The sequence below is a fragment of the Bubalus bubalis genome, chromosome 7, assembly GCF_019923935.1.
Source record: "Bubalus bubalis isolate 160015118507 breed Murrah chromosome 7, NDDB_SH_1, whole genome shotgun sequence".
NCBI lineage: Eukaryota > Metazoa > Chordata > Mammalia > Artiodactyla > Bovidae > Bubalus > Bubalus bubalis.
Genome location: NC_059163.1, coordinates 58497783 through 58513807, shown reverse-complemented (window position 1 = coordinate 58513807; position 16025 = coordinate 58497783). Strand labels below are relative to the sequence as shown.

General features: G+C 37.4%; 1 protein-coding gene and 1 non-coding gene across 4 annotated transcripts in view; one reads left to right on the top strand and one right to left on the bottom strand.

The window, feature by feature from the left end:
- UBE2K (ubiquitin conjugating enzyme E2 K) overlaps positions 1 to 16025 on the top strand; it is a 75992-nt gene that overhangs the window by 51044 nt on the left and 8923 nt on the right. For all 3 annotated transcript variants that reach the window (XM_025290146.3, XM_025290145.3, XM_044945970.2), the window contains one exon: positions 10629 to 10711. In XM_025290146.3, the coding sequence (XP_025145931.1) occupies positions 10629 to 10711 (83 nt within the window). The remainder of the gene's footprint in view (positions 1 to 10628; positions 10712 to 16025) is intronic.
- LOC112586305 lies at positions 2065 to 2187 on the bottom strand. The gene has a single exon (XR_003110771.1). It is a non-coding gene; the product is annotated as a U6atac minor spliceosomal RNA (small nuclear RNA).

Sequence of the window (16025 nt, the reverse complement as noted above, 5' to 3'; positions counted from 1 at the left end):
TTTTCTGTTTGTATAATGCTTATTCTTTCACACTTTCCTGTCATTTTCACTTGAATCATTATCCCTGTCATTGACAATGCTAGTTTTCTTTTGAGGTCTGGGTAAAGTATCACTTTCTCCATTAAGCTGTGCCTGTCAAAATGTTTCTCCCTTTACTCTCAATAGCATTTTATATAACTTACATAGGACTAACACAGTTATAGTATGAATTAATGTATTGTATTATTTGGGGATATGTATCTTTTACTAGCTTTTGTGTTCCTGAGGTCAAAGACCATGGCTTAATAGACCTTTGTATTTTCTCTGATTCCTAAAAGTACAGTGTCCCTTGAGCATATATTAGTCTTTCCAGAATTCATTCACTCAACTTACTGGTTGTCCTCTGTTTAAGAATAGACAGGGTAATGGAAGTTCCAGGGTAAAGTTGTGTCACCTGCCATTGTGAGGTGCCTGTTTCTCTGTTATTTATGTTCATCTATTTTCTGATAAACCTGATTGATTTTTTTAATTGTGGTAAGTAAACATAAAACTTATTACCTTAACCAGTTGTAAGTGTACAGTTTAGTGGCATTAAGCAGATTCAGTTTGTTTTTCATCTATCACTACCATCCATCTTCAGAACCTTTTTTCATCTACTAAATAATAACTTCCTGTTTCCTCATGCTGGTAACCAGTTATACTTTATGAATTTTGGTCTGCTCTAGGTACCTCATTAAAGTGGAATCACTCAATTTGTATTCTTTTATACCTGGTTTATTTCACTTAACTTAATGTCTTTCAGTTCAGTTCAGTTCAGTTGCTCAGTTGTGTCCAACTCTTTGTGACCCCATGAATCGCAGCACGCCAGGCCTCCCTGTCCATCACCAACTCCCGGAGTTCACTCAGACTCACGTCCATCGAGTCAGTGATGCCATCCAGCCATCTCATCCTTTGTCGTCCCCTTCTCCTCCTGCCCCCAATCCCTCCCAGAATCAGAGTCTTTTCCAATGAGTCAACTCTTCGCATGAAGGCTCATCTCTGTTATAATTTGTATTGGAACTTCTTTCTTTTTTAAGGCTAATAGTATTCCATAAACACTGCATTTTATTTATCTATTGATGGGCATTTTGGTTCCTACCTTTCAAGCCCGGTTGATTTTTTTTTCCCCCTCCTGTTATAAAAGTAGTTTGTATTTGTTGTAGAAATTTGAATGGTGATGTATTTCTTGAAAAAGAACATCTTTTCAGTATGACCACTTAGAGGTGACCACTATTAAACTTTCATTTTATATCTATGACATAATATTCATCCTCATCTTAGTTACCCTCTACTAGGTAATCTTGATTGTCAATATTATCATTAAAATAAAATAAGTAGTGGTCTGTTTAGTTTACATTAATTGTAGAATACTATAAATTTAAGAAAAGATTTTAAAATGTTTTGAGATAAGGATGACCTCCAAGCCAAGCAATAATTTTTTTAATGGAAACGAGGGAAGAAAAGATCTCAAGAGAGACTGCTGTGACAATACACTGTATTTTTACTATTAAGATGTCACTTGCATTGTGCTAAGAATTGTATATGCCTTCCTAAGACAGTCTTAATGAATGAGGGAACTGAGGGTTAGAAGTCAAATAGAAACTAGATTTGTAAGGCCCACCGTGCTCTACTTCCTTGATCCTAATGCGGAAGGAGTAAGGGCCGAATCTCGGAAACAGTGATTGTGGCTCTACCAAGAATAAGAATAATCACCCATAGTTCAGATCTTACAGCATTTGACAGACTTTTTGATCTTAGGCAAGTTGTCTAAGGTGTTTCCTCATTTGTAAAATCCTTTCAATGGAGTAGTCCATTTGAAAAATAGTATTTCAATTATGCTATGAAACTTTTTTTCACATTTTTAATATTTCTCAAATCAGGGCATATCTTTTAGTGGATGAGATAATTTAATTGGCCCAGTTTTTTTCTTTCTCATGGTATATAAAATAATGGTGTATTGAGTACTTGATGGAACCCGTGGTTCAGTAAAATACAGTACTTAGAACAGCGTGTTGTAAATATTAGCCAGCATTATTTTTTTACCAAAAAACATGATGGTTAGATACAGTGAAGTAGGTGGCAGTGCCTTAACCATATACATGTTGTCAGGCTCTAGAGCCTCTTCTGTCTTTATCAAGTGGAGTGCTAACCGTTCCTTTCATACAACACATAGCAGTTCTAGATATCTACTCAATAGAAGAAAATGTGCTCATACAACAACTTGTACACAAGTGTTCATACCAGCACTAATTCATAACTGCCAAAAGTGGAAGCTCTCTAATGTCCATCAACTTAATGGAAAAATTAAATGTGGTGTATTTACCACATTTGTTTATAATGATGAATGTGCTGATATGTGCTATAAGATAGATGAACTTTGAAAACATCATCCTAAATGAAAAAGCCAGGCATAAAAAGCCACACATTGTATAATGTCATTTACATGAACATTAGAAGAGGGAAATCATAGAGAAAAAAGGTAATTTGTTGGTTGCTTATGGCTGGAGGAGTATGAAGGAATGGGGAGTGACTCCTGGTGATTACATAGTTCTTTTTGAGGTGTTGAAATGGTCAAAAATTATATTTTGGTTGCGGTTGCACAACTCTGAATATACTTACCACCAAGAAGTTGTGCGTTTTAAATGAGGATGGATTATTGTCTCAATAAGTGTTTATTTCCCTCTGTTGTTTTCATTCAGTCACTAAGTCGTGTCTGACTCTTTGCAACCCCATGGACTGCAGCATTCCAGGCTTCCCTGTCCTTCACTATCTCCTGGAGTTTGGAGTTTGCTCAGACTCAAGTCAATTGAGTTGATGATGCCATCCAACCATCTCATCCTCTGCTCTTCTCTTCTCCTGCCCTCAATCTTTCTGAGTGTCAGGGTCTTTTCCATGAGTCAGTTCTTTGCATCAGGTGGCCAAATATTAGAGCTTCAGCTTCAGCATCAGTCCTTTTGATGCATATTCAGTGTTGGGTTTCCTTTAGGATTAATGGGTTTCTCTGTGCTGTCCAGGGGACTCTGAAGAGTCTTCTCCAGCACCACAATTCAAAAACATTGATTCTTCAGCACTCAGCCTTCTTTATGGTCCAACTCTTCACATCCGTGCATGATTACTGGAAAAACCATAGCTTTGACTATATGGATATGGACCTTTATATACCAAAGTATTGTCTCTGCTTTTGATATGCTGTCTAGGCTTGTCCTAGCTTTTCTTCCAGGGAGCAAGAATCTTTTAATTTCATGGCTGCAGTCAACATCTGCAGTGATTTTGGAGCTCACAAAGATAAAATCTGCCACTATTTCCCCCTTTTCCACATCTGTTTACATTAAATGATGGGACCAGATGCCATGATCTTAGTTTTTTGAATGCTGAGTTTTAAGCCAGCTTTCTCACTCTCCTCTTTCACCCTCATAAAGACGCTATTTAGTTCCTTTTTGCTTTCTGCCAGTAGAGTTGAATTATCTGCATATCTGAGGTTGTTGATATTTCTCCTGGCAGTCTTAATTCCAGCTTGATTCATCCAGTCTGGCATTTTGCATGATGCGCTTTGCATGAAAGTTAAATAAGCAGGGTGGCAATCTAAAGCCTTGACAAACTCCTTTCCCAGTTTTGAACCAGTCCATTGTTCCATGTCCGGTTCTGCTGCTGCTTGAGCTGCATACAGGTTTCTCGGGAGGCAGGTAATGTGGTCTGATATTCCCATGTCTTTAAGAATTTTCCATAGTTTGTTGTGATCCACAAAGTCAAAGGCTTTGGCATAGTCAGTTAAGCAGAGATAGGTGTTTTCCTGGAATTCCCTTTCTCTGTGATCCAACAGATGCTGGGAATTTGATCTCCAGTTACTTTGCCTTTTCTAAATCCAGCTTGTGCATCTGGAAGTTTTCGGTTCATGTACTGCTGAAGCCTAGCTTGAAGGATTTTGAGAATTACCTTGCTAGCATGTGAAAGGAGTCTAGTTGTACAGTAGTTTGAACATTCTTTGGCATTGCCTTTCTTTGGGATTGGAATGAAAATTGATCTTTTCCAGTCCTGTGGCCATTGCTGAGTTTTCCAAATTTGCTGGTATATTGAGTGTGGCACTTTAATAGCATCATCTTTTCACATTTGAAGTAGTTCAGCTGGAATTTCATTACCTCCGCTAGCTTTGTTCGTAGTAATGCTTCCTAAGGCCCAATTGACTTCACACTCCAGGATGTCTGGCTATAGGTGAGTGACCACACCATAGTGTTTATCTAGGTCATTAAGACCTTTTTTGTGTAGTTCTGTGTATTCTTGCCACCTTTTTTTAATCTCTTCTGCTTGTTAGGTCCTTGTCGTTTTTGTCCTTTATTATTGTGCCTATATTTGCATGAAACGTTCTTGGAATCGCTGATTTTCTTGAAGGGATCTCTAGTCTTTCCCATTCTGTTGTTTCATATATTTCTTTGCATTGTTCTGTTAAGAATCTCTTTTTGCCATTCTCTGAAACTCTGCATTCAGTTGAATATGTCTTTCTCTTTCTCCTTTGCCTTTCACTTCTCTTCTTTTCTCAGCTATTTGTAAGGCCTCCTCAGACAACTGTTTTGTTTTCTTGCCTTTCTTTTTCTTTGGGATGGTTTTAATCACTGCCTCCTGAGCAGTATTACAAACTTCTGTCCATAGTTCTTCAGGCCCTCTGTCTACAGATCTAATTCCTGGAATCTATTTGTCACTTCCAGTGTGTAATCATAAGAGATTTGATTTAGATCATACCTTAATGGCCTGGTGGCTTCCCTATGTTCTTCAGTTTAAATCTGAATTTCGCAATAAAGGAGCTCATGATCTGAGCCACATTCAGCTCCAGGGATTGTTTTTGCTAACTGTGTAGAGCTTCTCCATCTTTGACTGCAAAGAATATAATCAATCTGATTTTGGTATTGACCCTCTGGTGATGTCCATATATAGTGTATAAATATAAATCCAGAGTGATGTCATAGTCCTAGCTCTGTTCTAGGCACTTGATACATTATTTCATTTAATCTTTAAAATCACTATTTTAACCCTTCCTTTTTCCACCAGTTTTAGAAAAATTAGAAAAATAGACTAAAAACATAACAACTGAGGTCTGTCTGATATTTTTGCTACTGTTCATAGTTCATGTTGCTTTTCAGGCCACTATGTCTTAATTCCAGTCATTCCATATTGAGGTAGTGTCAAGATTTAGAAAAGTCTTCCTCAGTCAGCCCAAATTTGCTTTCCTTTGGCTTCAACCAGTTAGTTGTAGCTGGAATTTAGTATCATTTTAAATATGGTCCTCCTCTAATTTATGGTATTAAGCTTTTGCAGTAAATGCTAATTAATGTTTGATAAATATGTTTTGGATATTTCCTATATTAAATTTGAATTTTTACTGTTTGGTAAATATAATGGAAAGAGTGGGGAATAATTGTGTAAATTTCTTGCATGATTATGTTCACATATGTTTAATATGTAGCCTCAGGTTTCATTTTTTTTTTTTAATAATCATCTTATGTGTCTTGGATGCTTGCCAAACTGTTCTCCAGAAGTCTTTTTTTAAAAAAGTAATTTATTTTTGGTTGTGCTGGGTCTTTGTTGCTTTGCAAGGCCTTTCTCTAGTTGGTGAGGGGGGCTTCTCACTGTGGTGGCGTCTCTTGTGGCGCTCAGTCTTCAGTAGTTGTGGCTCACAAGCTCAGTGGGTTTAGCATGTGGCACTTGGTAGCTGCTGCTTGTGGGCTTATTTGCTCCAGGCATGTGGAATCTTCCTGGGCCTGTGTCCACTGCATTAGTAGGTAGATTCTTATCCTCTGCACCACCAAGCAAGCCCCTTAGATTTAATTTTAAACTTTATGAGGTTAAAGTATTGAAGTTTAACTGTTAAATTCTCAATGCTGTGCAGCTAAAATTGCACCACATTGAAAGCTTACATTGATTTATTTTAACATGGTCACAGAGAATTTTCTGCTCATTTTTTTTTTTGCAATAAACTATTGACCTCAAGAGCAGAAGGTTTACTTCTGGACAGAGAAGATAAATCTTTGAGTCAGCTGAATATAGTGTAGAAGGAATTTGATTCAATGCATACCTAAAAGTAAATTGTAATATATACTCTATTAATGAAAAACTCATTAAATTAGTAAAACTAGCTCAGTGATTTGTCCAGCTGATGGTTGGAGATTAGATTGTGAATTTTCTTGTTTTTCCTTGGTGTTACAAATATACTCTTATATGTGAAATTGAGTATAAATACCAATGGTAATAACCTTTAGTGAGTCTTCTTTTCTGCATATGCACATTTAAAATAGCATTTTCTTTTGTACAAGTTAGTTAAAGCAGGTTTAATATTGTAACTTCCATGAGTTCCAAGCTTGAAACTGGAAATTCCTGATGGAAATAGAGTTCATATCTACCATGAGGTAGAAGGTGAAATTTTTGTTGAATTAAAGAGTGTAAAAATAATAGGATACATCCTGTAGGAGGAGATAAGATTACTTATGATGGTACACTAATATAGAGAATGACAAATAGTCCCCTTCCTTTACTTCAGTCTGGTCACATTGCTGCTGCTGCTAAGTCAGTTCAGTCGTGTCTGACTCTGTGCGACCCCGTAGACGGCAGCCCACCAGGCTCCCCCGTCCCTGGGATTCTCCAGGCAAGAACACTGGAGTGGGTTGCCATTTCCTTCTCCAGTGCATGAAAGTGAAAAGTGAAAGTGAAGTCGCTCAGTCCTGTCAGACTCCTAGCGACCCCATGGACTGCAGCCTACCAGGCTCCTCCGTCCACGGGGCTCTCCAGGCAAGAGTACTATGTACATGGTATTAAGATTTTTGTTTCTAAATTCTTTAAGAGCGCCTCAAAATTAATGATTGTTGTCAAGTTACCCAGATGGTGCTATTATTGGTTTCATTTGTGAAAATAAGGAAGCTTGACTTGTTATTTGTGTAAGTATTTTAGTACTATTTGTTTTTGTTGTTGTTCAGTCACTCAGTCATGTCAGACTCTTTGCAGCCCCATGGACTGTACCCTGTCACGCTTCCCTGTCCTTCACTGTTTCCTGAAGTTCACTCAAACTTATGTCCATTGAGTTGGTGATGCCATCCAACCATCTCATCCTCTGTCGCCCTCTTCTCCGCCTGCCCTCAATCTTTCCCAGCATCAGGCTCTTTGCATCAGGTGGCCTAAGTATTGGAGCTTCAGCATCAGTTCTTTCAATGAATATTCAGGACTAATTTCCTTTAGGATTGACTCATTTGATCTCCTTGCTGTCCATGGCACTTTTGAAAGTCTTCTCTAGCACCACAATTCAAATCAATCAATCAGTTCTTCAGCGCTTAGCCTTCAGCACATGGTCCAACTCTCACGTTCCTACATGACTACTGGAAAAGCCATAGCTTTGATTATACGGATCTTTGTCGGAAAAATAGTGTCTTTGTCTTTTAATATGCTGTCTAGGTTTGCCATAGCTTTTCTTCCAAGGAACAAGAGTCTTTTAAGTTTCTGGCTGCAGACACAGGGAGCTCTGCCTGGTGCTCTGTAAAGACCTAGAGGGGTGGGGTGGGGTGGGGTGGGAGGGAGGGTGAGTCAAGAGGGAGAGGTTATGTGTATACTTATGGCTGATTCACGTTGTTGTATAGCAGAAATCAACACAGCATAGTAAAGCAATTATCCTCCAATTAAAAAAAAAAAAACAAAGCTGTGGAAGACCACACAAAGAACTACTTACAGGACAGTTATATCTGTACTAGTAGATAATGGAGTGACTTTGAAAATTATTCTCTTTATTATTATCTCCAAATTCAGAGTTACTTGTTCCTAATTGTAGATTGTACTACAAAGAAATAAAGTTTAATAATAATATGCATATTAGTTTTCATGTAGAGTCTACTGAGAATCATGTACTGAAGATTCTTTAAAAAGCAATATACAATCCACACATCCTTAGATCATCAGCCTAAATCATAAACCTTTTGACATCTTCAGTAGTAGATTTTTAAAATTCTGTTTTCCTTGGGACTTCCCTTGTGGTCCAGTGCTTAGGACTTCGAGCTCCCACTGCATGGGGCACAGGTTTTTTCCCTGGTAGGGGAACTAATGGAGAAGGCAGTGGCACCCCACTCCAGTACTCTTGCCTGGAAAATCCATGGACGGAGGAGCCTGGTAGGCTGCAGTCCATGGGGTCGCTAAGAGTTGGGTACGACTGAGCGACTTCACTTTCACTTTTCACTTTCATGCATTGGAGAAGGAAATGGCAACCCACTCCAGTGTTCTTGCCTGGAGAATCCCAGGGACGGGGAGCCTGGCGGGCTGCCGTCTATGGGGTTGCACAGAGTCGGACACGACTGAAGCGACTTAGCAGCAGCAGTAGCAGGGGAACTAAGATCCTGCATGCCTTGTGGGTGTGGCCAAAAAGGAGCAGAAATTTTCTGTTTTTTTCTAATCTTGTTGAAAATATTTAAAGTCAAAATACTTTGCTGTCCTTGTGTCACTGAAATTGTGGCTTATTGTTATCTCATCATTATAAAGCTTTGAACTCAAATGGTAAAAATTGTGATGTGAATATCATGGTTATATCTGTTACCAAGAAATGTTTTTAGTACATGAGCCCTATATGCCTGTCTTATTTGATCTTCACTATACTTGAGAAGGATAATGTTTAGCCTTTTAATAACAAGTTTGTCGTAATGTTAATTGTATATTTGTTCAGTGTGAGGCACTTCAGATGCTTGGAGTGCTCTGCTAAGCAAATAGACACCATGCATTTTAGGGAAGACTAGGCAAATGTGGGAGAGATTATAGAAGTGTGATCAGTACTGTGAAATAGGTAAGTGCAGGGTGCTATGGGATCAATCAGGTCAGGGAGAGTGGTTATGGAAGTTGAAACTTGGAGAATCAGTATGAGTTAGCCAGAAGAAGATATTAAGGTGTGTTATTGGAAGAAATGTGTGAAGGCCCTCAGGCAAATAGGACTTATTGAGAACTTACTTTGAATGTGGGATGATAGTGAGGTTTGAGAGGTAGGCTAGAACCAGTTTAAGAGTGTGGGCTTACATAAAGGAAATGAGAAGTCCTTAAGGGGCCTTAAGTGAGTAGTGTCATGAATCTGGTTTGTTTTAAAGAGCTCTCTGGTTTCATTGTAGAAAATGGATTAGAGGGAACAAAACTGAAAACAGTAAAGTCAGTAAACTGTTGCGTAAGCCAGGAGCGTAATGATAGTCTCCTTTAAGGAAATGGCGTTCTGTGGATGGAAAAAGTAGGTATCAGTGAAAGCAGTAAGTGTAATTTTTTAAGAATTATAAAAGAACTAGAGTGGAAAGTCTCCATTAGTTTTAGGTATTTTGAAGTCATTGGTGACTTAAAGGGCTTTTTCAGATTGTACATATGTTAGTGAGTTTGTGGGGAATTAGGGACAGATAGCATAGACAAGGAGAAGGAAATGGCAGCCCACTCCAGTATTCTTGCCTGGAGAATCCTGTGGACAGAGGAGCCTGGTGGGCTGCTGTCCATGGGGTCGCACAGAGTCAGACACGATTGAAGCGAGTTAGCATGCAAACATGCATTGGAGAAGGAAATGGCAACCCACTCCAGTATTCATGCCTGGAGAATCCCAGGGACAGAGGAACCTGGTGGGCTGCTCTCTATGGGGTCGCACAGAGTCGGACACAACTGAAGTGATTTAGCAGCAGCAGCATAGACAAATCACGAGAAGCAGAAGCATAAATATTTTAGCTACTTTCCATTTATAGCTTAGATTTGGAACATACATTGATGAATTAATTGTTGTAAGGTACTTTGAGTTTGGCTTGTAGTAGTCTATTAAGTGTTAAAGAATTTTGACTTAGGTGACTATCGTATACATGTCAGATAAAACCCTCCTTCGTCTTGTATTCCTCCTCCTGAAGCTCATAAGTTAGAGCTGATGAACTTCATTTCATTTCAGAGTTAGCATTTTCACTTGTTGATTTCTTGCTCTTTCATGCTAAGACAAACAGGTACATTTAGAATCTGAGATTAGATTGTGTGAGTTTGTATTTTCTATTGCTAACTAGTTATTTGATATTGAATAAATTTCTTAGACTTTAAGCCTCAGTGCCTGGGAAATAATAGTAGACCTTTAAGTATTACATTTTTCTAAAGTATTTGAGAAAAAAATACTACAGAAAAATCAGAAGCAATCTTGCCATCACTTACTACATCTGTTTTCATGTATTGATTTTGCTTTTTCCTTCAAACCTATTCTACACCCTTTGTCACACTAAAAAATCATCATTTGCTATCTATATTGACTTTATGTACTACCTAAATAGATCTTAATTCATGTTAAATTTCTCTTAACATCTAACACTATGCTAGGTAAGTTATAAACACCTTAGTTATAGTTAATTGGTGGCTTTCTTTGAGCATTTATTAAAAAGAATGTACGTCATTGACAGCATTCAACTTACTGAATGCTTTGTCTTCTACACCCATCCCTTGACCTAGGCAAAATGATGTAATGTTAAGTATGGGCTTTTTAAAAAAAAAAAAACAAAAAAACAACTTGAGGATTTCTTTTTTTTGAAGTTTTACTTAAATTATATGGTTGGTTTTTTTTTTCCTGTTACTTAAAAACTCAAATGTGCTTTATATTCTAGGTCCGGTTTATCACTAAAATATGGCATCCTAATATTAGTTCCGTCACAGGGGCTATTTGTTTGGATATCCTGAAAGATCAATGGTAAGAGATTTTGAATTCATGTTCAAGCCTCATATGATTCTAAGTCTGTTAGCATGTTAAATATGTACTTGGCCTCAAAGCATAAGTATATTATATTTTCTCTTATTTGGGAAGTAATTTTAAAACTTGATGAAATCTCTCAAGTACATTAGAGAAAATGTTATAATTGAAATTGGAATCTGTATTTAAATAGTGATTTATTAGGAAATGTCAGATGCTAACTTGACATCTTGAAAAGTCTTGGATTTTATTTGTTGTTTTGGTAATTTTAATTTTTTGCTATCTTTGGAAGATTTTTATGAGAGACAAAATGGAAGTACTGAAGTAATCAGCTCTGACTTGGGTGGAGTGTAGGCACCAAAATGTTAGAAGTTGTGCTAATTGAACACGATTGAGGCTCTAAGATTCTATGAGGTACCACCTTTATAGGCGGTGTCTTCATTTGTACAGTGCTTTCACATATTTTGTCTGATTTCTTAGCAGCATTGTATTTAACCATTAGGTTAAAATTGTGGCTTTGCCATTTACTTGCTTGTGTGGTCTTAAGTAAATTACCTGGTCTTAATGCCTTTATTTCCTTATCTGAAAAAAAAAAGTAGGTTACTATCTGTTTCATAGGGCTAGTGAGAAGCTTAAATGAGTTGTTTTATGTATTTCTCTTAGAGTAAAGCCTGGGAATACATATTGAAAAATTCAGACAAGAGATAAAAAGTCATTGGAGTGGAAGAAAACAAGTTATGTGTTTGATTTGTCAACAAAGGGAAAGAATGGAAGCTGAATAAGATAGAACAGGAATGACAACATTTAGCATATGGGTCAGTTGGTATATTTAGAAACTGGATGAACAGACAAGAGTTGCTGGTTTTGTTTTTCCATTCTGATAGCACATCTGAGTAAAGCCTCTTCCTCAGTAGATCATTGCTTGAGATCCAGTTCCTTGATCTGTGTTTCCATACTCTTAAACATTGAACATTATGGAATAGACCTAACTATTTTCTGTGATTCTTTTGATTTGTGACTTTATAATTTGTTGAATTTCTGTGCCTCCATGTTTTTATCTTTAAAAGTCATCTCAAAGGTCCCTTGTAGCTCTTATTGTTCAGTGATATTAATGAAAATTTGCAGTGTTAGAGACACTGTCATTTTTTTCAGTTGGTTGCCAGGACATCATTTCTTCTGTTTTCCCCTTCCTTTTCCCACTCCCAGACTTAACTAGTTCCTCCCTGATCTCCTGAGCTTTTGCACATGATAATACTTCAGGGCTCTGTCATGACCTCTGCTTCTTTCCATCTATACTCAATTTCTTGGTGAGCTCATCTGATTTCATAACTTCAGTGTTTATATACTAGCAACTCACAAATTTATCTTTTCTGAACTCCAGCCATAGCACCTATACTTGACTATGTAATGGACATCTCAAACTTAAAACATGTTGAAACTGAACTGTTGATAATATTTCCCCAACCCAAAACTTATTTCTGCTCCATCTTAAGTTTTGGCAGCAACATCCTTAGAGTTGCTAAGGCCAGACCTCACCGTGATGCTTCTTTCTTTGGTACCCTTATACTCCATCTGCAAATCCTGTTATTGAAACCAACAGCATTTTATTAGTAGTCTGTTACTACTACCCTGGTCGAGGTTGCATTGCCTCTTGCCTGGATGATGGCAGTAGCCTGTCCCTCTGCTTTTAACTTCAGTCAGGCTATTCTTAGCAGACAGAATGAAACCTCTGCCTCTCTGAAAACAAAACCCCACACTAAAATTTTTCACTGTCTTCTCTTTTTGCTGAGTTAGCCAGCAGTATTACCATTTCTGATTATCTTCCTATAAATAGTTGAAAGATTACGGTGTATATAGAGACAGAAAACTTGAATTTTTGTATCAGATCACTATTATTAGCTATTCTCATTTTCTAAGACAGGTCAAATAGCTGAATTTGGTCTTTTTTCATATCTGTATTGTTCAAATAATAAAAGGTATCAGAGACATTAGATAAAATAGGTGAGATTGGATATCCATGGGTTTACTGGCCCTCCCCCTGTCCCACCAGCTTTGTTGAGGTAATAGACCTTCAGTGTATTTGTAAATGTCAATATTTAGGCTAATTTGGAATCATTATGTTGGAAAACAGTTTGTTAGTCTAAATCTTTTATTAGTACATGTGGATGATGATTTACCTTTAATATTTGATGACTTACATGTTAGTATGGTTTATTTCTTTACTTCATAACATAACCCTACATGCAAACTATTTTCTAATGTTTTTCCCCTGACACCTCTTATGACTAAAGGTGTCTGTTTACCTGGGGAAGAAAATGACAACACGTAAAAATAGCATTCATTGATACTGCTCTTTCAAAAGACAGGAACAGGCAGAGAATATTTGAATGGTTGATAAGTTGTGCTCAGTACCATTAGTCATCGGGGAAGTGCAAATTAAAATCATAGTTAGATACCACTGTAGTGGTGGTGGTTTAGTCACTAAGTCACATCTGACTCTTTGGAACCCAGTGGACTATAGCCCACCTGGCTTCTCTGTCCATGGGATTTTACAGCCAAGAACATTGGAGTGAATTACCATTTCCTTCTGCAGAGGAACTTCCAGACCCAGGGATCAAACCCAGGTTTCCTGTGCTGCAGACGATCTCCTGCATTGCAGGTGGATTCTTGATGGACTAAGCCACCAAGGAAGCCCTTGATACCACTACACACTTGTAAATGGTTCTGATGCATTACTGGTAATAATGTGGTTCAGCCACTCAACCAGCTGTTCCTGCCAAAGCATATACCTTCAATATGGCATAACAGTTCTACTCCTCAGTATTATATGTAAGAGAAATCTGAGAGAAATGAGTGCGTATGTCTACCAGAAGACTTGTACAAGAATAGTCATAGCAGATTTATTCAAACTGCAAGTAACCCAAATGTCTATAAGCAAGAGAATGGCTATATAATGGATTAATTGTACTCTGAAACACTACATAGCAGTAAGAAAAAAAAGTCATGTTCATGTTGACACAATAACATGAATGATTCTCATAGACATGTTCAGTGACAAAAGCTAGACACAACAAAGTACATACTCTAAGATTTCATTTTATGAAATTCAAGATGAGTCAAAACTAATTTTGGGTGATAGAAACCATGACAGCGGTGGGGATAGGTAAGGCTCGTGAATAAGAGGGGCAAGAGGGAAGCTTTTTGAGTGCCGGAAGTACTCTATATTTTAATCTAGATGGTGATTGCTATGAATGTATACATATATAAAAATTCATCTAGCTGTCAGGCAGTTTACTCTTAGTATACCTTAACAAAAAATTATAAGAAAAAAGCTGCCATTCTCTTTAAGTAGATGCTCTTTAGGTAGCATTCAGTGTTTTGACTGAAAATAGATTTATTTATTGATGGTCTTCTGGAAGATCCTTGACAGACAAGTTAGTCTATAATACAAACAATTCAGTGCTTTTTATTGTACATATTAAAGGCCCTACCTAGTCCATATGATGAAGAAGGCAATGGCAACCCACTCCAGTACTCTTGCCTGGAAAATCCCATGGATGGAGGAGCCTGGTAGGCTGCAGTCCATGGGGTCACAACAAGTCGGACACGACTGAGCGACTTCACTTTCACTTTTCACTTTCATGCATAGGAGAAGGAAATGGCAACCCACTCCAGTGTTCTGCCTAGAGAATCCCTGGGACGGGGGAGCCTGGTGGGCTGCCGTCTATGGGAGTCACACAGAGTCAGACATGACTGAAGCGACTTAGCAGTAGTAGCAGCAGTCCATATGAATGAATATTTAATTAGCCATATTAACTGTGCTTATTCAAGTTTGAGATCTGAGCAAAGTTAATTTACTGAAGATAGTTTATAAGGTACTCACTCATCAGTCATCAGTTCAGTTGCTCAGTGTGTCTGACTCTCTGCGACCCCATGGACTGCAGCACACCAGGCTTCCCTGTCCATCACCAACTCCCGAAGCTTGCTCAAACTCATGCCCATTGAGTCAGTGATGCCATTCAACCATCAAATCCTCTGTCGTCCCCTACTTCTGCCTTCAGTCTTTCCCAGCATCTGGTCTTTTGCAATGAATCAGTTCTTTAAGGCATCAGGTGACCAAAGTATTGGAGTTTCAGCTCACTTATATCCACTGATTAAAATTAGCTAACACATTTTGAAATTTCATATTCTTGCTTGGCTGTTAGGATTTGTTTTTAATAGATTTATGCTAATGTTACACATTATATGCTAAAAATCTCAAAGTTATCAGTAGTATGAATTTAGTCAGTAATTTGTGAAAAGAAAAATAAATGAAAACTAAAGATTGTATTTTTAGTTGTATATTTTTCTCACATTACCAAGTTTAGATTCAAAATTTCATGTAGAGCAGTCAAAAAATGTACACATATCTTTATACCATCAAAGAGGGTATATAGTTTCTATCGTACTTAGGGCCAGAAGAATAAGTTTTGTTTTAATGTTAATTTTTTTACAACTAATTTTGAAAAAATTGTTGTTTACATTGATTTTGTGTTCAACTTTTAAGAACTTTGCGTTTAAGTTTCTTTTTAAACCAATTAATTCTTAATGGTTTATGAATACCTTTCCAACATTTATTATGAAAGTTTTCAAGCATACAGGAGACTTAAAACTTCTCTCATCGAGATTGTTATTAATTAAATCCAGTTACAACTCTAGATTTTCCTTCAGTTTTCAGAACAGACTGTCCCTTTGCACTCCCACCAACAGTGTACAGGATTCCAATTGCTCCACATCCTCGCCAACAAATGTTATTTTCTGTTTTTTTAATAGTAAACCAGCCAAATGGATATAAGGTATTGTGTGAGGTTTATTTTTTTGTTGTTAACAAGTTATAGGAGTTCTTATATATATATAATTCTTACATAGTTGTATATATAGTTCCTGTATATAATTCCCTTGTCAGATGTATGATTTTGTAAATATTTTCTCCCCATTGTGTGAGTTGCCTTTCACTATTGATTATACTCACTGCATAGGAAGATTTATTTTAAAACTTTTTTTTCTTTACATAGGAGTTCTTAATTTTGATATAGTTGTAGACCAGTTTTTCTATTTTTTATTTTGTTAGCTGTGCTTTTGCCTGTCCTTTGATATGCTGGAAATCATGGCATGCTGCACTGTCATGGAGCTTTCACCCTATGTTTCACCTTCTGAGAGTTTTATAATAAGTTTTAGTCTTGGGAATTCCCTGGCAGTCCACTAGTTAGAACTCACTTTTTTTACTACAGAGTGTGGGGTTTGATCCCTGGTTGGCAATTAAGATCCCACAAGC